The 20,586-nt window shown below is 41.8% G+C and overlaps 2 protein-coding genes across 2 annotated transcripts; both read left to right on the top strand.

The window, feature by feature from the left end:
• The first annotated feature begins 75 nt into the window (after positions 1-75).
• On the top strand, positions 76-13,731 carry TMEM175 (transmembrane protein 175). The gene is made up of 10 exons (XM_084503507.1): positions 76-451; positions 620-658; positions 1,880-1,977; positions 3,886-3,937; positions 5,626-5,661; positions 6,805-6,888; positions 7,577-7,741; positions 9,530-9,608; positions 11,424-11,565; positions 12,119-13,731. Exons 1-10 carry the CDS (start codon positions 287-289, stop codon positions 12,780-12,782), a joined length of 1,524 nt encoding a protein of 507 aa, XP_084359633.1. The 5' UTR covers positions 76-286; the 3' UTR covers positions 12,783-13,731.
• A 2,646-nt stretch (positions 13,732-16,377) lies between these two features.
• On the top strand, positions 16,378-18,675 carry ATP5ME (ATP synthase membrane subunit e). Its single transcript, XM_084503506.1, has 4 exons — positions 16,378-16,514; positions 16,668-16,722; positions 16,998-17,096; positions 18,538-18,675. Exons 1-4 carry the CDS (start codon positions 16,479-16,481, stop codon positions 18,561-18,563), a joined length of 216 nt encoding a protein of 71 aa, XP_084359632.1. The 5' UTR covers positions 16,378-16,478; the 3' UTR covers positions 18,564-18,675.
• Positions 18,676-20,586: the final 1,911 nt, after the last annotated feature.

Here is a 20,586-nt window from a genome sequence, read left to right as displayed (position 1 = left end):
CTCAGCGCCTGCCCCTCCGCTCCCCTGGTGAGGGAGCTGCAGGCCGCCATGAGGCCTCCCCTCATCCCGCTCCGCCCGGGGCTGGGCACACGCAGCTCCCGCAGCGGTGGCGGTGCCGGTGCGGCGGCGAGCGGCGGGGCAGGGCCACGGTCGGCAGCCGCCTCCCGCCGCGTGCCCCGGGGCCGCTCCGCTGCTCTCCTGCCCGGCGGGGCCGGCGTCTCTCGGGCCCGCTTCCCGGCCGGGCCCCGCCACCGCCCCGCGGGAGGCGCCGGCTGCCGGCGGGGCCATGTCGGCTCCGCGGGCCGCCACGCCGGGCCCCGTCCCCGGAGCCGTGCCGGGGGAGGCTTTGCACGGCCGGGCGCTGGAGCTGGAGCTGGGCAGCAGCACGCAGACCTCGCACCGGCTGCTGGCCTACAGCGACGCGCTGCTCTCCATCATCGCCACCGTGATGGTGAGCCCCGGGCTGCCCGGGTTTGTAGGGACCGGGGGGGTGCGGGGAGCACGGAGCCGGGACTGCGCGAATGTCTATCTGCAGCCGTCTGGAGTTGTGTTGGGCTTCATTCAGGCTCCGAGCGAGGAAATGAGCTGCGTGTGTGCTAATTGGGCTTTCTTCTTTCAGATTCTGCCTGTGGCCCACACAAAAATACACCCCGATCAGGTATCTCTGCTGTTCTTGTTCTGTTGTTGTTGTTTCTGGTATCTTTGGACATGCATGTGACGTCCTGATTTAACACCCCACTTCAGTTCAAGCTCCAAACTTCACAAAGAAAGCTAAATAACGTTATATCTAACAAGAAATTTCCTCTAGGAGGAGGAGCTGTTGAACTCAAGGTGAAAAATTTTAAATACTGAAGATCCGTGTAATCTACAGGAGTAGTGACATAAAACCTGAATGAAATGTATATGTATACACATCATAGATTTTATACTTTTATTATACATACATTTTATACTTTTATTATACATAGATTTCATACTTTTGTATGAAGATAAATTACCTGTCAAACCAAAGCATCTTCCAGAAAAAAAAAAAATTAAAAAATAAATAAAAATCAGCTCTTATTTGTAATATATCATCTGTCAGAGAAGCCACTTAATGTAGTGCTGGCTTTAAGACCAGTTTAATCACAACTGTAATAATAATAATAATAATAATAATAATAATAATAATAATAAAAAGGGACTACAGAAAATTAAATCAGAATGAAGCAGGAGTGTTGGGCAATGCAATGTAGTCTCTTGAGGAGATTCACAATTTTTTTAATCACAGTTTGTTTATCCGCTCTTAAAAACAGAGCTAGACTCAATGTTGAACGTTTTGCCTCAGTTTAGGAAACTCGGGTATGATCCAGCAAATACACTGCATCAGTCTGTGTAATCTATTCTGATGTTGTGGTGGTATGTGCAGAACTGATGTGGTTGAGCTCTTCCCTGCCTCATTGTGAATAATCATCATATGAAAATCCGTAGGATGCTTTTACTTCAGAAGTCACTGTTAAGGAAATAATAGGGATGTTTTGTAGCCAGCCCTTCTCCTAAAATGCATTATCACAGTAACAGCAATGTGAGAGTGCATGAATGAATCAAAGGGTGAACTGAGGTCTGGAAAGCCCAAATTTTACAGGTTGAAGAGTTGTGTTGGAATATCATAGTCCATTAACTACACATTTCAGTATACTTATCAGTGTCTAATACAGTTTGTCTACGTGATGGTAAAAAAAAAAAAAGACTATTGGACGAAAACTGCATTACTGGCAAGCGTTTTCAAAAAAATACTCTGTATGACTGCATGTCATTCCCACTTGTAAGTAATGCTAGTACTTTCAGAAAATAACTATTTTTTCTTTCTGTCTGGGTGACACTTTTTATTTTGTTTCAGAAACTAGGTGAAAGCGTTCAGCAACTTCTTCTAACAAAAATTGCAGTCTACTTGATGACCTTCTTAATAGTCACAGTGGCATGGGCAGCTCATGTAAGGTAGGAACAAGCAAAAATGTTTAACTCCACTACAGAGTCAAAGAAAAGCTGTTGTTTAAAAGGGCAGAAGATCACCTTCTGTCTGATACGTTCCTATGTTGCTGATATGTTTCTGGACTTTTTGTTGTTGGATAGTAATTATGAAAATACACTGTAAGAAGTGCTATCCTAATCAGTGACTTAATGTGTTTCTACACTATAGAAACTGTGATACAAAGAAAAAGAAGTATTATATGTCCTTAAATTCAGAGTTACTCCTCATTTCACTTAATATTCTTGATGGAATTAAACGTAAAAGTATGCTGAAAAAGCATGACATTTTAAGTTGTGTGATGCACAAATAGAGGAATCCAGATAGGACTGCTGGCCTAAAACTTGTCTTTTTCAGTCCTCAGCAGTGCTTCTTGCAAAACTAGTTGTGATGTTGCAGATGCTGCATTTTCCACAGCTGTGGACATTGCCACTTTGCCGCTTACACGTACCTTAGTAGTCAAAAGGAAATTAATATGCAGGTGTTTTGTGGGGGTAGGGCTGCAAGCATTTTATTTTTCTTCTGCCATAGTATTTTGAGGGTTTTTATTCTTAAGAACAAGGTAAGCTGGTCCTCTTTCCAAATCCATTTATTTAAAGACAGTTTAGATTGTGTTCTAATGAAGTCACTAAAAAATAAACCACTTTTCTAAACTTTGCTTTCTTTAGAGATCAGTTGTACAGAGGCAATTCTAATTTGTCATTTTTTTTTCCCTAATAGCCTGGATTCTTGGTAATACATCCAAGTATTTACAATAATTAGATAGCAAACAGCTATAGTCCAAAGCAACATTTTGTTTTTCAAACTTGATATGCTTACCTCTAGTGAACACCTTGCAGTGTTAACAGGTGAGCTGAAATATGAGTCGGTCTTTGGTGTACTTCTTTCTGGGTAAAGCAATAGCCTCTTAAAAATTAAGGAAAACATAAAGTATAACTGAGTGTTACTAATTTCTAAGTCAGCGTATATTAGAACGCTGTGAATAAATAGATAGGATAGTTTTAAAGGAAACATGGCCTGAATAAATGTTATCTCTATGGTATTATTAAAATCCTCTCAGTCAAGCTAAAAATCAAGGCAGCTCTGCAGTTTACTCTCTACAGTATTGGAATCACAGGGCCATAGAATGGTTTGGGTTGGAAGGGACCTTACAGATCATCGAATTCCCCCACCATCCTATTGGGAAGGGCCACCTCCTACTGGACCAGGTTGCTCAAAGCCCCATCCAGCCTGGCCTTGAATACTTCCAACGATGGGACACTGTAAGCAATCATGGCAGTGCTTTTTTAATTTATCACATTAGCAAATATTACCACTGTTTTTCCTCTAAGTAAGTGGATTGATCCTATTCTGTCAGAGGCGCAACCTGTGATTACCTCCTGTGTTCCATTTTCCAAGGTGTGATACCCATTTGTAGCTCTCTGCATTGTTAGGATTGTGGCGCCTTGATGTGTCAGAATGGCCATCTTGATTCCTTTTTCACACTTGAATTGGCTCTTAACAACAGTTAAATTTACCTCACAGTAAAGATACAATTACAAGTGCAGAGGAAGGATAGAACCAAAAAAATAAAAAATAAAAATAAGAGGTCAGTTTGATACGTCTTATGCCACTTGTCCTTCAAATAGAAATGGGGTTCTTAACAACTTTTCCATTGATTGGACTTGACTGTTCATATCTAGCTTTTCATTTTTTTTTTCTAACAAGTGACTTCCATGTTTGAGTTTATGTTTTGGTAGCACTTGGACTGCTTGCCTAAATTCTGGAGCAAGGGAAATCAGGTTCCCCTATAATACAATAAATGTATAATTTGTATGCAGTGTTGTAACGTATTTCGGGAGCTGGCTTGTTCATGGTATCTTAACTTGCCTTGACAGGTTGTTTCAGGTGATAGAACTTATAGATGACGTCCTTGCGCTTCTAAATCTGGTGAGTCTTACCCAACATACCTGTGATTAGCTACCAACTGTAGGTCACTTTTTCTTTAGACTGTATACATACAACAGAATGTTTCTAATTTAAATCAATTCCACCAAATTTCAAAGCCCATAAGGTACAGAGAGCTTTAATTCCTCTTCGCCAAAGGACATGTTTGATAACTAACTTGCTTTTAACTTGCATAGTACACCAAAAGAAGATCTGCACGAGGTTAGGTGGAAGTTCATCTTAGGGAACTCAAGAGGCACCTAAGCACAAAGCTTTTGACTTTCCTGGTCTATGTGACTTTTTTCCTCCAGACTTGAGAAAATGACATTTTATGTCTTTTGTGGCAAAAATGATAGCTATGGGTTTGAGTTTGAGTTAAGGTTTCAGCCATTTCTATGTTTGAGTTACCCAGAAATTCATTGTGAAGCTTATTTGAAACACAATCTTAAAAAAAACTACGTCTGAGAGACCAGTCTCTGATGCAGTGTTTTGAGATTCACTCTTTCCTAAACCTTATCTGTTAAAAAATCTTTCTTTATTTGGGTGTGTATTTTTTAATGAGCTACCTTGTAATATCTTGGTTACAGTTAGTTGTAATGGGATGCTGCAATGGAAAGTGTATTTCTGCTTTCAGATAAAGCTTTGTATTTTTACTATATTGCTTAAAATTCGGTTCTCTCAACAATGTACAATTACACAGTTTGTTTAACTTTTGTGACTAAAAAATACTGAGTTTAAATTCTGTGAGAACACTACAAGAATTCATGTAAGAAGAGTTGTTTAAGGCATATAATTTTTCTGTAATTTAGCTTTCAAAATTATGCATTTCATAGAAACATTGAATGGCTTGGATTGGAGGAGACCTTAAAGATCATCCAACTTCAGCACCCTGCCATAGGCAGTGATGCCACCCACTAGATCAGGCTGGCCAAGGCCCCATCCAGCCTGGCCTTGAGCACCTCAAGGGATGGGGCATCCACAGCTTCTCTGGGCAGCCTGTGCCAGACTCATGGCCCCTTACAGTGAAGAATTTCTTCCTAATGTCTAATCTAAATCTGTCCTCTTAGTTTTAAGACCATTCCCCCTTGTCCTGTTATTATCTATTTGAGTGGAGTCCCTCTCCATCCTTTTTATAAGACCCCTTTAAGTTTTGAAAGGCCACAAGGAGGTCTCCCTGGAGCCTTCTCTTCTTCAGCCTGGACAGCCCCAGCTCCCTCAGCCTTTCTTCACAGGAGAGGTGCTTCCCCCTGTCTGATCATCTTTTCTGCCTGTTTTAGGTTTGTTTGTTTGTCCTTCCTTAGCTAATATTTGAAAAATTTATGATCAGAAATTAATGGCTTTGTCAAGGGAAATCACACATCCTAAGGAGGCGCTTCTATTTTTGGCATTGCTAGTCCAGTGAGAAGTCTGTTAGGAGCCATAAGGAAGACTTTTATCTGTGGCACTGTAAAGAAAACTGTAGAATTTTCTAAAATAAGTGTGTACAGTTTGCACAGCAAACCTTGAAGGTGTGTACAGAACTGGCTGTATCTTTCAGTCATAGCTCAGCCACTTCAGAAATGTTTTCTTCTCAAGATGCAACACTTGCATTTGAGTTGTTTGTGTTACATTCTCTGGCTACATCTTAAATGATGCTATTGCTTGCTTGTAGTTCACCTAGTGTTTCAGTACACTTTTTTTCTTTTCTTTAGGCTTGTATGATGATCATAACTTTCTTGCCATACACTGTAAGTACTTTTCTAAATGTTGACATATATTTATGTTACGGTTTTTTCCTTATTTGGAGAGGTTATACCAAAGTATTCCGAAAGCCAGGAGACTATTATTATAGTGTAAACCCTGAATCCATTCTAGCAGTTAATTTTACAATTAGTGCATTAATCCTTAATTTCTTAAAATTCATCAAAAAAAAAAAAAGGAAGAATTTTCTGAAAATTCTTCATCTCCTGCATGTCATATGTAGGCCTGGCAGAAAATGGGTAATGTGTAAGATAAATTATAACCATGGAAAGCCATAGTATCCCAGGTTTTATTTAAAAGAAGCAGATGAATTGAATGTCAAAGTTCACTGATGAGAATTTTGAATTTTGTAAGGGAACTATACCTGTATTTCAAACTCCTCTTTAGATAGCAGAGTATTTTACTCTTGTAACCTGGAGAGAGTTTTTGGTATCATTTGTGGCTTATTCAGCAGTGGTGGTTCTAGCAAAAAGTATCTACTTTTTAAATATGCAGATTTGATGATCTAGTAATTTGTTTCTCCATGGATATATCTGTGTTATGTATTAATCTGCAAAGAATAAAGCTGTGGTCAGCAAAAGGGCCTTTGTCAGCAAGAGCACCTACTTCTTCCTTTGCCTCCAAGCTGAAATAATTTTTGGAAAGTTAGCTGTGTTACCCTAATACACACTTTTACTGCCCGCTTCTTTTTTTTTCTTTTTTTTTTTTTTTGTCTCACCTAATGAAGCTTCAGAAGTTGATACAACAAGCAGCCATGGAGGTAGAGAAATTAAAAGGTTCAAGAAGGTATCTTAATATCAAGAATATTCAGTTATGAACATCTCGTCTACTGAAAATGTTAAACTTCATGCTCAGCTGCAAATCAGCCTGTAGTTATTAAGAAGACATAGCATTAGAGGGGGTGAATTTTAGCAGTATCAGCATATGAGCAAAGCCGTCTATCCAGATACCCTCTGTTGGGATGCTTGCATGTGCTTGTGGCTAGAAAGTGCATTTAGTGGAATTATATCAGAAAGCCAAGTGTTTATGCTTTAAAGTTTCAGTATCGAATGAAGAATACTCCTTTTCCTCTGTTGTTGTTCCTACGTTGCTTCCAAACTAAATGTTTGATCTGGTTGCATTTTTTCTAGTTTTCCTTAATGGCCTCCTTTCCAGGAGTACCTTTTGGAATATTCCTGTTCAGTGTCTGCGCTGTTGTCATTGGCCTTATACAGGTATTAGAGCTATCCCCTTACATTTTCACTCTTAGAGCCTAGATTCTATTGGGCAGAACTAAAATTAGGTTTATTAACTGTGGATATAAATTGCTAAGTGTCTTTTTCTTTTGTATAGCAGTATTTTTCAAAGCTGCGCCTGTTGCTGTGAGAAAACACGTTCTAATGAGATGATTGACACTGTCCTGTGAAACTGATATATGCAGCTAAATCAGCTGACCCACAGAATTTCTTCCCTCTCTTTAATTTTTTTTTTAAATTCTTTAAATTTAAATATTGATGAAATAGTAGTAGACCTTGCCTGCCTAAGTTCCCACTGAGCCACACAGCAGTGGCTGAGTGAACAGAGAGAGGCTTTCTGACTCAGTGCTAAGTACATAGCACGGCACTGTTTGTTGCCTGGAACAGTGCCTTGTCACTTTCTGTTCCTTGCTGTGGAGGCCTGCCTTCTTCATGTAAGATCCATCGTCATGTCATGCTCTGCAGAGGAAACTAAAATCCTGATACACAGAAAAGTGTGAAATCGCAGAGTTTCTAAGACAGGTCCTCCATGTGGGAGTGAAAAATAAGGTTGAATGTGTTCTTGAATTTGTAAATATATTTGTTTATTTATAATTTTGCAGTTATAGTGCTGAAATGCTGTGTTTACTTGTGTGTATTACCTTCAGTAACGCTCTTCTCCTTGCAGGCTGTGATAGTACTGTATGGATTCTATCACCCACACTTACTGAATCAACAGATACAAGTGTCTGAAAATCAGAATTTCTATAAGCGTCATATCTTGAAGATTATCCTAAGAGGACCGATTTTATGTTTTTTAGCAGCCGTCTTTTCCTTTTTCTTTATTCCTTTGGTAAGTTCTCCCAGTTAACAGAGTACTTGGGTACAGCAGTATGTATTATCTGTGTTTGTGCCTGTGTTAAAATAATGGTGTCCATGTTAAATATGCAGACTTTCTCAGTTGCTGGTTTTATGGTGATGTAATCATGGTTGCTATTTTGCATTGTATGTTTTCAATTCATACAGGCCAATTTTGTTTAATCTATGAATTTTGCATGGGTTTTCAAAGAATATTCTGCTACAGTATTTGCTTTACTTGCTTAGCCTTGGTTTTTGTAATGATTCCCTTAATTGATCTTCAGAAGCAGATCTAAACAGTAACTTAGCATTTTGCTTACCGTAAGTCAGTGAGATAATGTGAAAGGTTACATGAAATAAACATCACACTGCACAACTGAAGATAGGTGAATATAATTGCTGTACTCGCAAGGTGCAAGAAGGAATTGAATAAATAGACCAGTTAGCCAACCTGCATCTCAAAACAAATGTTTTTCACTAAAGCCTGCACTTATGGCAGCCTCGGCCACCTTTATTAAGTGGTAAGGTTGCATCTACATATTAATAACCATGGAAAATAATCAATGTTTTTACCACAAAATTTTGGTTACTATTGATAAAAGGGCCAATTATGAGTCCAAGCATGAAAATATCCAATTTTAACAAAATACTCTCCTCATCTCAGTCTTCCCTGTTACTTCCTTCTCTCTCTAGTTCACTAGTATTTTTATTTTTTTTTAATTAACATCAGTCAAATTAATCTACAGGTTGCACTTGTGTTTAGACTTGTGCAGTCTGTGAACCACTTGTGACCCACTGAGCTGTTTTTTGGACAGAAGTAGTACACAGAGACATGCAGCATATGCAAATTCCCCCCTAAGTACAGCTGGCACAATGGGACAGAGACAGTTACACACTTCAAAAAGCATGTAAAGTTCAGGACACAGACACTTAAATCATGGTCTTTTTTTAGGGAACTTGTTGAAATAAATGTATTCAAATTTGAGAGAGATGGGGTGTTTTTGTAATAATGACTCTTCACAGAGATGCTTAGCAGAGCTTCTGCCTTCATCAAAGACATAAAGGAACCAGCAGAGATTCAAAGAATTTTATGAAGTTCTTACAGAATGCTGGTCAAAATCTGCGAAGAGCTCTGTCCTTGAGAGTATCCCTCACGGCTGTTTCTTTGCTTTAGCTTAAGAAACCTTTATATCTCCTTCCTTGCCACCACCCTCCATCACCTTATTTCAATACATTTTTTGTGCAGCCTGCTGGAATTAAAATTGTGATTCAACCAAAGAAAGTATTTTGTGCTTTTCTTGTTTGTTTTCTGGTTTTGTTGTCTACAGCCTTTCCTGATCACGTTATTACATTGTTATCCAAATAACTTGCCAGCACAATGCAGGGGTGCTTAGGAGTTTTAGCTGTCAAACTTGACATTTCAGGTTGAGTGGCAAGTGACAGATAGTATTAGAAATATGCAACGGTTCTCCAAACTCCCAAGAAATCGTTACTGCATTTGTTAGCAGGATTATTTCTCTTCCTGATTTAATTCAGTATTCATAGCTGGCACTAAACTAGCTATCAAAACTAAACTAGCTATCAAAAAGCATTAGGATGCACATGTAATATTCAAGAGGTGCATGTTGATTTCAGGTGAGTCATTTCCATGTCATAAAATCAAGATTTTTTTTCTCAATGTGATTATACCTAAAGGTTGAGAATAACAGTTTAATGTTAAACTTAGAAAGAAATTTACATTTTGATAACTAAATTTAACCTCTGTTTATTTTTTTCTCCATAGTCTTACGTACTTCTCGGGCTTGTAATCATTTTTCCACATCTGTCTCGATTCATTACGTGGTGTAAAACCAAGGTTTTGGGTGAGTAAGAGCATTTCTAGGGAGTATGTTCAGATATGTTATTAGGTTGTCAACATGTTATCCAAATAGCACGGAATGAAGTAATTTTAACTCTACTTCCAATTTCACTCTTGGCGTACAGTGATTTGGTGTTTTATTGCTTTGCTTCCAGTTTCTCCGTAGCCCCCTGCTTTCCCTTTAATTTACTAATAGATACATGTATATGTAAGGTATGCATTACTAAGTTGTTTCTGAAAGCAAAACCTCTCTGTTTTTTGCTGAGTGATGGCTGCAGGCAATCCTTCTTCCCTTCTAAAAAAGGAGAATGAGGACAGAAAAATATAGAAAGCAAGCTCTGTACCTGTATCATTTCCCAGCAGTACTCTATGGTCCCACATTCTCAAACCAGCAATCAGCAGCATGTTTGAGAGTCTGTAACAAGCAGATATGTAATTGAAGCACATCTAGTGTAAGTAACTGTTCAGTGCATTATGCCTTACGTATCTAACTGCTGTGGTTTAAATTCACACATGGCTAAAGGCAGCCTAAATCCATGCTGCCTTCCCTCATGCTCCTTGCTGAGGTTCCTTCCGCCCCCTTTCTGTCAACACTGACCATTGCATAACCGTGCCAACAGCCACTTCTGCTATTCAGCTCTGCTGAGACTCTACTGAGGAGAGATGTTGCCGGTGCCAAAATAAAAGAGGAGATGTTACCATGCAAGCTATTTAGCCAAAAGAGGCACTGCCCCCCTTTGAGAGTAATATTAACTGAGCAGAAAAATACCAAACAGATGTATGTCTTTGGAATAAGCACTGCATAGGTGAGTCAGCAGAGTAACACCTTTGTGCCTCTGCTGCTCCATTTTAGCCCAGGACAAGTCTATCTTTGTTTGCTACGAATAGGAACCTATTTGATTCTGCCATGCAGAAGCAGGATTAGACAGGTAGAAATGCTTTGAAACAGCTGAAGCCAGAGTCTCAGATCCAGAGAAAAAATGGGCAGAGATATTTTGCTGTGCCTGCTGCAGTGGGCACACCGCTGTTCACAGCCAGGTCAAGGCTGTATTTGTCTAACCCTGTCAGATGGCTAACGTAATTTACTGTTATATTGATTGAGATGTGTTTACACTTGCTTTTTAATTGTGTTTCTCTCTTTAATTCTGGAAACTGCAGGCTTTTTCTTCATCAAATCTATACTCCTGAGGTGGTGCAGCTTGGCTAGCTGGGCAATTCAAAGCTCAGTCTTTAGGGATGAGTTTGATGTTTTCCTTAAAAGCTCCAGAGCCCCATCTTCCGGCGAAAGGCTGGATTTATTTTAAAGCAGGTGATTTCATGTGCCAGTGCAGCCCCGGTTCTGCAGTGAGGTTTTTCTTCCTGTGCAGTATAAGTTCTCCACAGTGTCTTTGGGGACCCACAGTTATTAAGGCTTCCTGGGGAAGCCATCCTGTGCCCTCCTGGCACAGCATCTGATTTGTTTAGCTCAAATATTTTGTTCAGTTAGAGCTTTGGGCCCGTGTTCATTTGGTGGAGATGGTCTGCTACACGGTTTAAAGGACAGGGATTTTTTGTCTCTGTTGTGCTTGTCCTGTAGGGAAGCAACATGAACTTCAGGGGGAGCCACGGCTGCAGGAAAAAAAGTGGAATGAGTGACGTGTAGGTGGATAGGACCCTTCTTTCTATGGAAAGATTTTGAGGGGTGGAGAGAAAGAAAAAGGGAGATCACAGTAGGTTTTTTGTTGTTGTTGTTGTTTTTGTTTTTTAATGCTTTAAGTACCTTGCTTTGTACTGTCTGATTTTTGTCTTTCATTAGTATACATCCAGGTTTGTTTTCCAGGTCAGAGAAATGAAGAAGAGGAATACCATAGCTTAGAAACCTTTAGTTTTTACCTTAGTGAGCCTCTGAGTAAGGAACGGGTAGAAGCATTCAGCGATGGAGTCTATGCCATTGTAGCAACCTTGCTCATTTTGGACATATGGTAAGATTTTGTGTTGCCTCTGACAATTAGTGTTAACTATAATGCCAATTCATGTCTATATGTAATATCTGAGGAAATAAAGCTAACCAAACGTTGCTTTTTACTTCTAAAGCCTGTAGTGGTTATCTCAAGTGTGATATTTTGGAAAGTTACAGAGCACAAATGGAAGATATTTTTAGCACATTTCAGAAGTACTAATCATTAGTCTGTTTAACGTATATTGGGTTGGAGAGTCTTGAAGGACAAAGTCTCCTTTATGTTTAGATGTGTTTTCAGATAAAAGTCTTTTACCAACAAAAGCTGTTTAGTCCCTGTGGCAGCTTTATTAAATTAACCTGAAGGAAAGCCAATTTTCTTTTGTGTTTCCTTTCAGATTTAATTTAATTCATGAACTTTTATTTGAAATGCTTCTTTTGAGGTACAAACTAGAGAACTACAGAGTGGATGCCTGTTCTTTCCTACACACCCAGATTAAAACAAAATACTTAACTGTTGCCCCAGGAGTGTTTTTATAAAACTAACATGCAAAGTAAAGTGAGTTTTCTCTCCACAGTGAAGACAATGTCCCCGATCCAAGAGAAGTGAGAGAGAAGTTTCATGGCAGCCTTCTTGAAGCTTTAAGTGAATATGGGCCAAACTACCTTGCCTACTTTGGCTCATTTGTAACAATTGGTCTCCTGTGGTTTGTCCATCACTCACTTTTCCTATATGTAACAAAAGCCACCCGATTAATGGGACTGCTTAATATACTTTCATTGGCATTCATTGGCGGGCTTCCACTGGCTTACCAGCTGACCAGTGAATTTGCAGAGAAGTCTCACAATGAAATAGAAGCCATTCAGGTCAGCTGTGTTATTACTTTCTTTGCCAGCATATTTCAGTTTGCAATATGGACTACAGCCCTCCTGCATGAAAGGGAAACGTTGCATCCTTTTGCTAGGTATGGTGGCAAGGAGCATGCCTTCATGTTTGCCAAGCTGGCTCTCTACCCTTGCGTAAGCCTAGGGGCCTTCTTTCTAACGTGCTTGTTAAGTGAATTTAGCACAGAAATTTTCCATCTTATGCAGATTGTAATCCCATTTGCTTTTCTTGCCTTGCGCATTTTTGTTAGAATTTCCTTAACTCTCATAAAGTCTGTGATGTCTCTCTCCAGGCGGAAGGTTGTACTGCTAGAAGAGGAGGAGGCATGTTTGTCTCCTACTGATACACTGTCCTAAATTTCCATGCAGTGCATGCGAAGTTGCAACATTAATTGCAATTCTTCTAACTCGCATTGTCTTGATGTGTAATCTGTATTGATCTAAATTAAAGCCTGTGTTTGCCATAACTGGGTCATACTTCAGCTGTAGCTGGTCATGCTTGAGACTCTGCAAAACCAGTAACTGAAAAAAATAAGGGGGTGGGGGAGAAGGAGCTAAGTAGGGAAGACAGAAAGCATGTTCCCCTACCTTGACAATTAACCTTTTGGAAACAAATGCTGCTTGAAGTACAACTGCAGTGATGATCGATGATGAAATACACAGATACCCAGCAAAATATCCTTTTTCAGACCTGTGATAGTCATTGTGGCAACCAAGCACAGGTGTAGAAGCTGGTTATGCTGCTACAAGATAGGGAGTGAGGTTTGGAAGAGATGATGGAGACCTGTTTTTCTGGATGGTGAATCACTGTAAACATTTGTGTATACAGATTGGTGGTCTCCCTTTTAATTTTATTTTTATTTTTTATGGTTTCGTTGCCTCTTCTGTGTAGCCACAAACTTGTGGTAGCGTTTTGAAAACTACTTCATTCTGAATGACTCTGAGCATAAGTTCAGATAGAAGTTGCAATTGAGACCCATATGCCTTCTCCCAGGCTGCCTGAACACAAGTTCTTCAGTCATACTTGTTCTTTTTCGAAAGGCTGTATTTCACAAATGAGGATCCATGTGACTACATGAACTAGTTTTGGTATATTCCTGGGAAGAAATCTCAAGAGCTGTGGGACTAGAGGTAAATTTGTCAGTCCTTACATTTCTTTTTGGCAGAGGCATTCGTTTGTATCTTGAACTTAGTGCCTAACAGCTTTAATGCTTTATTTAAAAGCATTTGGGGGATTTTGGTGTTCAAAAAAAAAAAAAAAAAGCACCACAAAACAAACAACAATAACAACAACAATAAAATAAAACCAAAGTGCTCTGGCAAATAACGCTTGGAGTAATGATAGTGAGAACAAATTCAGATATCTAGTTTCAGTTCAGATCAGTCTGAAAGCACTTGTACTTTTGGTTTGAAGCACCTTGGTACTGACATCTAATCCTTAGTATTGTGTAATTCTTGTGAAAAAGTATCTTCAAATATGCAAGGAGTTTTATACCTGGTTTAGGATAAATGATTTGCAGTAGGATTATGTGATGTGTTACGTGTTGCTCTTTCGTTCTAATAACTAATAAAAGCACTTTTGGTTCTGTGTTTTTGTTTCAACTATGCCGTCGGCATGTAAGCAGTGAATATCTGTATTTGTAATAAATTTCAATCAGTGAAGAAAAACAGCAAAGCTTCCAGCCCTTTATTTCTGCTTTTGCAGTTTGGTCATCTTGTTGCAAATTTTTATCTTTTGTCATAGTAAGTATATGTGTTAATACCAATTTTTTTTTATCAGATATGTGTGAGTGAGCTCTGGAATAGTTTAGGTTCTGGGGTTCAGCTCAGAGAAGTTGATGGATGTAAAAAAAAAAAAAACAGAACTAACCTGCATGCTTTGTGATAGGTAGTGTTTAGACAGTCAGATCGTAAAGGCAGCATGGAAAAACACCTAAACTTTTAATTGGATGTAAAAAAAGGTTTGAAAGGTTTATTCTTTTTTTGTTGGTACTTGAAAATGAGACCTGCAACTGAATCTGACCACAGAGTTTCATTCCAGCGTTTACAGGGATGCTTTGAATTGCACTGAATAAATAAAAGTGACTAAATAAAGCATTTTTCCTTTTTTATTTTTTCCCCATTTGGAAATAAATGATTTCTTCTGCAGAAAGAACTTTTTTTCCTGTAGCCAGGGTAGTAGTATTTAAACAAAATTTCGTAATGTCTCAGAACCTAAATTTGAAGGCAAACTTGATCTGAGTTTTCATATAAACAGAGTTGGTTTAAGATCATTTTGACTGACATTTTTTATAAGTTGACGAAACAAAATGCATTTTGGAAAAAAGCATTGATTTGAATTGTGATATTCTCAGGTAGAAATAATATTCCCAAATCTAACAAGTTACTTTCTACAGGATTACTAATGGCCACAGGTTTTTTGCCTCTAGAAAAGTTAAAGTGACACACTTAGAGTGATTATAATAATCCCAGAATCAAAAGAATGGATGAGGTTGAAAGGGACAGCCGCAGACTGTCTAGTCCAACCCTGCTTGCCAAGTTAGGGTTGGTTTGAGCAGGTTGCTCAGGGCTGTGTCCATTCAGACTTTGAGTGTCTACACACAGAGACTCCACAACCTCTCCAGTCAATGTGTTTGAGTATTTAACACCCTTAGAGTAAAAAATGTGGTGGTGGTGGTCCATTTTGAAGGAACTTCCTGAATTTCAGTTTGTGCCCATCGTGTTTTGTTCTACCCCTGGGCACAACCAGGAAGGGACCGGCTCAGTCTTTACTCCTCCCCATCATGTATTCTTAAACATGGGCAGGATTTCTCCTGAGCCTTCTCTTGTGGGCTGAACAGGCCCAGCTCCCTGTCTGTCCTTTCATGAGAGACGCTCCAACCTCTCTGTTGTCCTCATGGCCCTTTGCTGTACTCAGTTTGGACTGTCACTGGCTCTCGTGTACTGAGGAAACAACAACTGAATGAAGCACTCTAGACATGGTCTTAGCAGTTACCTCCCTTTACCTGCTGGTGACACTTTCCGAAGTCTAGGATTTTGGTTACATTCTTTGTCCCAATAGCAGTTTAAATAAAATACGAATGTGAAGAAAGAAGGAAAGTTGCAGTAAAACTTTTGTTCTAATGACACTGGAATTGTTGCCTGTGGTACTGGCACTGCTACTGAAGAAAAACTACCTCTGAAGCTGTGAATAGGTCACGTTTGACAACATGGTCATTCACGGGAGGGTATTTGAAAAGTCCATTGTCTCTCCATTTATAAAACTGTGATTCCAAGATGATGATAGTTTCTTTTGTTCAGGCAGGTTGGCCTTAATGAATTCATGTTCAACATGAATCCATTCGAGACATCAGAAGATGCTAACAGCCACTGGCAGGCAGCATTGTCATCACAGAATGGTTTGGGTTGGAAGGGGCCTTAAAGATCATCCAACACCAACCCCCTGCCATGGGCAGGGACACCTCCCACCAGACCAGGTTGCCCAAAGCCCCATCCAGCCTGGCCTTGAGCACCTCCAGGGATGGGGCACCCACAGCTTCTCTGGGCAGCCTGTGCCAAGGCCTCACCGCCCTCTGAGGGAAGAATTTCTTGCTAATGAAGAGCTATCCTTAGTCTAAGACCATTCCTCCTTGTCTTATCGCTGTCAATCTGAGTGAAGAGTCCCTCTCCAAAGCCTTAATTCACTGCAGCAATTTGGCTTGCAGACTTCTGGTTGGAAAACTTGTGGGGTTAGTTAGCATAGCACGGTGCCTGGTTGCTGACCCCATGTTCGCTATTACCAAACAGGGCAGAGAGGGGGGACGCTTTTGTAGCGGGGCGCGAAGCACAGATCTCCCCCAGCTCTTATAATCTGACATTTTACTGCAGGCAGCTCCCTTCTGAGGGGCTGTACAGACGCCTGGCGGGTACAGCGCCATGGCTGCCATGAGGCGGAGCCGGGACGGGGCGGGCGGGCGGTGCTTCCCCGCCTTCCCTCCACCGCCCCCCGGCCTCCAGCGGCCGCCTCCTTCCGCCGGTTGCCTTCCGCCGCCCCGTCCTCGCCGAGCTGCCAGGATGATCCCCCCGGTGCAGGTCTCGCCCCTCATCAAGGTGAGCCCGCGGCGGCCGCTGCCGCCATCTCGCCCTGAGGCGAGGCGAGGCGAGGCGCGGGGCTGAGCCGGGCATGGCCGGGCAGGGGCAGGGGTAGGGCAGGGCGGCGGGGTCTGAGCGGAGGGCACACCCTTGTCTCTTGCTCCCCTGCAGTTCACCCGCTACTCGGCCCTGCTGATGGGGATGATCTACGGCAAGAAGCGATACGGTGAGTGCCGCCCGGGGGGCTCCGCGGCCACCCCGGGCTCGTCCCTGCTCCCCTGCCTCCCTCCCGCCCCGCAAGGGCACCTTGAGGCCGCCGCCCGGCCGCCATTTCCCCCCAGCCCCATGCAGCGCCGGGCGGTGCGGGGCCGTGTGGCTGCGCCTCTCCTCGCCGCCCTCTTTTGGGTTTTTATCCCGGTCTGAGGGAGCTGGCAGGTGCCCAGCGTGCCCCCCCCCCCGAGCGCTGGGCACCCTGTCGGTAACCACCCGTGTTGGCGGCAGACTACCTGAAGCCGATCGCCGAGGAGGAGCGGAGGGTAGAGGCTGAGGAGAAGAAGAAGCGCGAGGAGCTGGAGAGGATCGCAAAGGAGCTTGCAGAAGGTAACTGTGCACATTACCTGAGCCATGCCGCTGCTCTGTGTGCACCCGAGGTGCTGAGCCATGGGCTGCAGGCTCTGTGTGTCCACAGACTGGTGGCCAGGGCTCTGAAGGGCTCTCCATCCTGCCCGTGTGTGCAGAGAAACAGGGCAAAGCAGTGTTGTAGCCTAGCAGAGCTTAGGCCAGGTTAGGTGGCTATCTGAATTTCCACTGAGGAAACAAGCAGCTGAAAAGTGTTGTTCATTCTGGAAACAGTATTCCGGAGTTGAGTGTTACCTGTACTCAGCAACCTCTTTTCAGCTGGGTGTAGTAAACCTGTGTCCCTGTTTATCCCTGCTACACCTTTCTCACAAAGGCACCTGGTGGTCAAAATCCGATGTCTTATACACCTGCTTGTGATTGCGAGTCACTTTGAAATGTAATCACCGGCATAGTGTTAGAGGTCAGCTTCATTTGTGGTGTCTCACAAAAAATATGAAGGTAGCCTGCTGCTTTTATATCTCATTCCTTTCTGCCATACAATATTCCTGCTGCCGCATGCTTTCTCTCATCCTCGGTGTTATTTCTTTGGTCTTCTGTGCTTTTCCAGTATCATTAGAGCGGAACATGCTCTTAGGCCTGAGTTTAAGTGCACTGAAAATAAGGGAAGACTTGAAGATTACTGGTTAATAACCCTGGCTGTATGTGGTGTAGCTACATGCTTAGTTACTTTTTCTGTAGGTAATATTGGCATTTGTGTTGTCCTGAGAAAGGTTAATGCTGAATAAAGCCCATTAAAACTAACCACAAACAAACTATACATACATAAAATCAAATAATCAAGTTGCTGAATAGTATTCTTTAATGGAGGCATAGCTATTTTGCACAGGTCTACCGCCTTAAATATGCAGCTTTCATTGAACTATTTAAATTGACTTTTTTAGATATTTTCTAGTTTAGCTGGAGCTTTTTGCATTTTGAGGGACAGGTGCTGTACCACAGGATTGCTACTGAATTTGGTAGTGGAATTCTGTGATGATGTCCTTAGGATGGTTAATCTATTTAAATGTCCTGTAATTGCCTGGCTGCTTTCTCAGCAGCAATTTGGCATGGTTCTCCAGTACGAAAAGCAATTGCTTAACTTGAATCTTTTTTAGTAGTGGAAGATTGTTTTTTAAAAATGGGTAAGTGTAAGTATCTATAATGATAACTCTATCTGGGCTTATTTGAAGTGGCAGTTCCAAGAAACTGTCATTTACCAATGAGTAAGACAAAAAAGTGTCTTTACCCTAGAGGAAAGAAATACACTTCTGTTGAATAAGCAGAAGCGGGAATTACAAAAGCCAGCTAGGAAGAAATGGTATAATTGAGGGCAGCCTTTGATCCTGCTAGTGCTTTGCAAATTTTAGTGCTGCATGGGAGTGACAAGTAGCCCTAACTGCGTTTGTTTTTCCTTCCCTTCTAGCGAGTGAAGATTCCATTTTGAAATGAACGTAAGATTGGATCTTAATTTCACGCCTAAATACATGGCTAGGCTCTGAACTGTGTAATGGTTGATGGACTCTGTATGTTATTCTATCAATAAAACACTTAATACATTTCAGTTAGTATTTTTTGACTGAATTGCACTGAAAAACAACAGAAGTACTTGCACAGTGTCAAAGAGGAAACGTTGATCACAAGTTGACCACTGCTGCTGCTGACAGAACACCCCCTTGCATTCCTCTGGCATCAGAGCTGGGCTCCACACCTATTGCACATAGGGAATGTTTGTGATCAGGATATCCATGGGATTTAACATATTTTTGAGCCCATGGAAAAGGCTGTCATTGCACTTGTTGCCTGTAATTTCACTGATTTTTTGAGCCTTTTGGAAATCTGAGGAATTACTGCTGACTTATTAATAGGTTCTTTTTAAGAAATAGGTTCTTTTTAAGAACCTATTAAAAAAAAAAAAAGTTTTAAAAAGTTTGAAACAAAACATTGCATCTTAACCTCACAAGATAACAGGATGTTTTACATACTTAAAAGCCAACATCCTTTCACAAGGCTTATTTTCAGGAGCTCTAAGATCTGAATTGCTGGATTTTTTTTTATTTTTTATTTTTTTTTAAAGCACTGATGCTCAGCCATGTCTGTGATGCTAAGCTTTAAGCAGTCAAGTAGTGATTATGTAAAATAAAGGTTACGGAAAAGAACACCAAGATGCAACACATTGGGGATTCAGCTGTAACTCTGTGCTTAAACAGAGTGTGATTATAGTGGTATTTAAGCTGAAATATTTGCATTGTTCTAGTTAAGGCCTGGCCATGGAGGTCAGCATTGCTTTTAGCTGGCAGTTGCTGGAACTGGACCTCCAGTGCATCCTGGTGAGTAAACACAGCACAAGTAACACTGCTAGGGTGGAGGGTGAATCTGGTGGAGGAGCTCCAGGGGATTTCTGCAGCTTGAGCTGCCTTGAGGCGGAATGTGGCTGAGGTGGAAGTGCCACCATGCCAATGGAGTCCTCAAAACCTGGCTGCGGAGACAGGCAAGCAAACCTCTTGTAAAACATTTTGTACTGGGATAAATTAAAAAACTACTGGCTGCTCAGGTGGTGGTATCCTACATCCCCCGATGTCTCTAATGTTACACAAAATGACCCATTTCTATCCCAAATGTAGCTTGTGTCTGAGAGCCCCCACCATGAATGTCTCCATGTGAGACCTGGATGGGCTGGACCCGTGCTGGGGGTGGCTGGGCTCCAGCTCTGCGGAGTGGGCCTTCTCCTCAGCGAGGGTCTGTCCAGCACCGATCTGCACCACCTCTGAGAGCAAGCTGAGGAGTGCCATAATGCTAATGTTTAGAAATAATGTATGTATTTAGGGATACATGTGAGTAACTGATCATAAGTGTACACTCGCTTTACTTGGGGTCATTTATCACTACTTGTCGTATATACTTGCTTTAGGAATAGCAATTTTTAGTAGGTAGCAATAATGGAATTTAAGACAGAGAGAAGCCTGCACGTCCTTGTGTGTTTTGGAGCCTCCCGAGCCCACCATGGGGGTGCGTACAGGTGGGCACAGGGTGGGTGACGGCCCCTCTTTGTGCCCACCCTGCATGAAGCACCAGGCAGGCAGGAGCAGGGGCCTGTCCCCTCCCACCCCACAGCACCAGGGGTGACTGCTGCAGGGATGCCGCCTCTGCGTATCTCTGCAGCCCCCTGGGATTCAGCTGCTGGGAATTTCTTGCTGCTGGTTGCTGCACATGGCTTCGCACAGCAGCATGAGGGGCTGTCAGCTGGGACATGGGGTGGAGGAACCCAACCCAATTGCTTTTCTGCTGGTGAGAAAACATGGAGCCCTACAGCAGGTGGTGGGGCATGCCCGAGGGAAAGGCTACGACACCCAGGAGGCAGAGAGCCTGGGGAGCCAGCACAGATGTGCAGACAGTCCAGTGAAATGGCTTCGGGCAGCAGAGCTGTGTGTGCTTTGCATGGGACGCCTGATGTGCTACAAGTGGAATTGGGGTG

The sequence above is a fragment of the Aythya ferina genome (genome assembly GCF_964211825.1).
Source record: "Aythya ferina genome assembly, chromosome: Z".
NCBI lineage: Eukaryota > Metazoa > Chordata > Aves > Anseriformes > Anatidae > Aythya > Aythya ferina.
The sequence above is the reverse complement of the archived record's forward strand: the minus strand, read 5'-3'. Positions and strand labels throughout refer to the sequence as shown.

Coding starts and splice junctions, on each gene's coding strand:
- ATP5ME (XM_084503506.1), top strand. CDS start 16,479: ATGATCCCCCCGGTGCAGGTCTCGCCCCTCATCAAG. Junction 16,723..16,997: donor CTACGGCAAGAAGCGATACG/GTGAGTGCCGCC, acceptor TGTTGGCGGCAG/ACTACCTGAAGCCGATCGCC. Junction 17,097..18,537: donor CGCAAAGGAGCTTGCAGAAG/GTAACTGTGCAC, acceptor CTTCCCTTCTAG/CGAGTGAAGATTCCATTTTG.
- TMEM175 (XM_084503507.1), top strand. CDS start 287: ATGTCGGCTCCGCGGGCCGCCACGCCGGGCCCCGTCCCCGGAGCCGTG. Junction 452..619: donor CCATCATCGCCACCGTGATG/GTGAGCCCCGGG, acceptor TTCTTCTTTCAG/ATTCTGCCTGTGGCCCACAC. Junction 11,566..12,118: donor TTGCTCATTTTGGACATATG/GTAAGATTTTGT, acceptor TTCTCTCCACAG/TGAAGACAATGTCCCCGATC.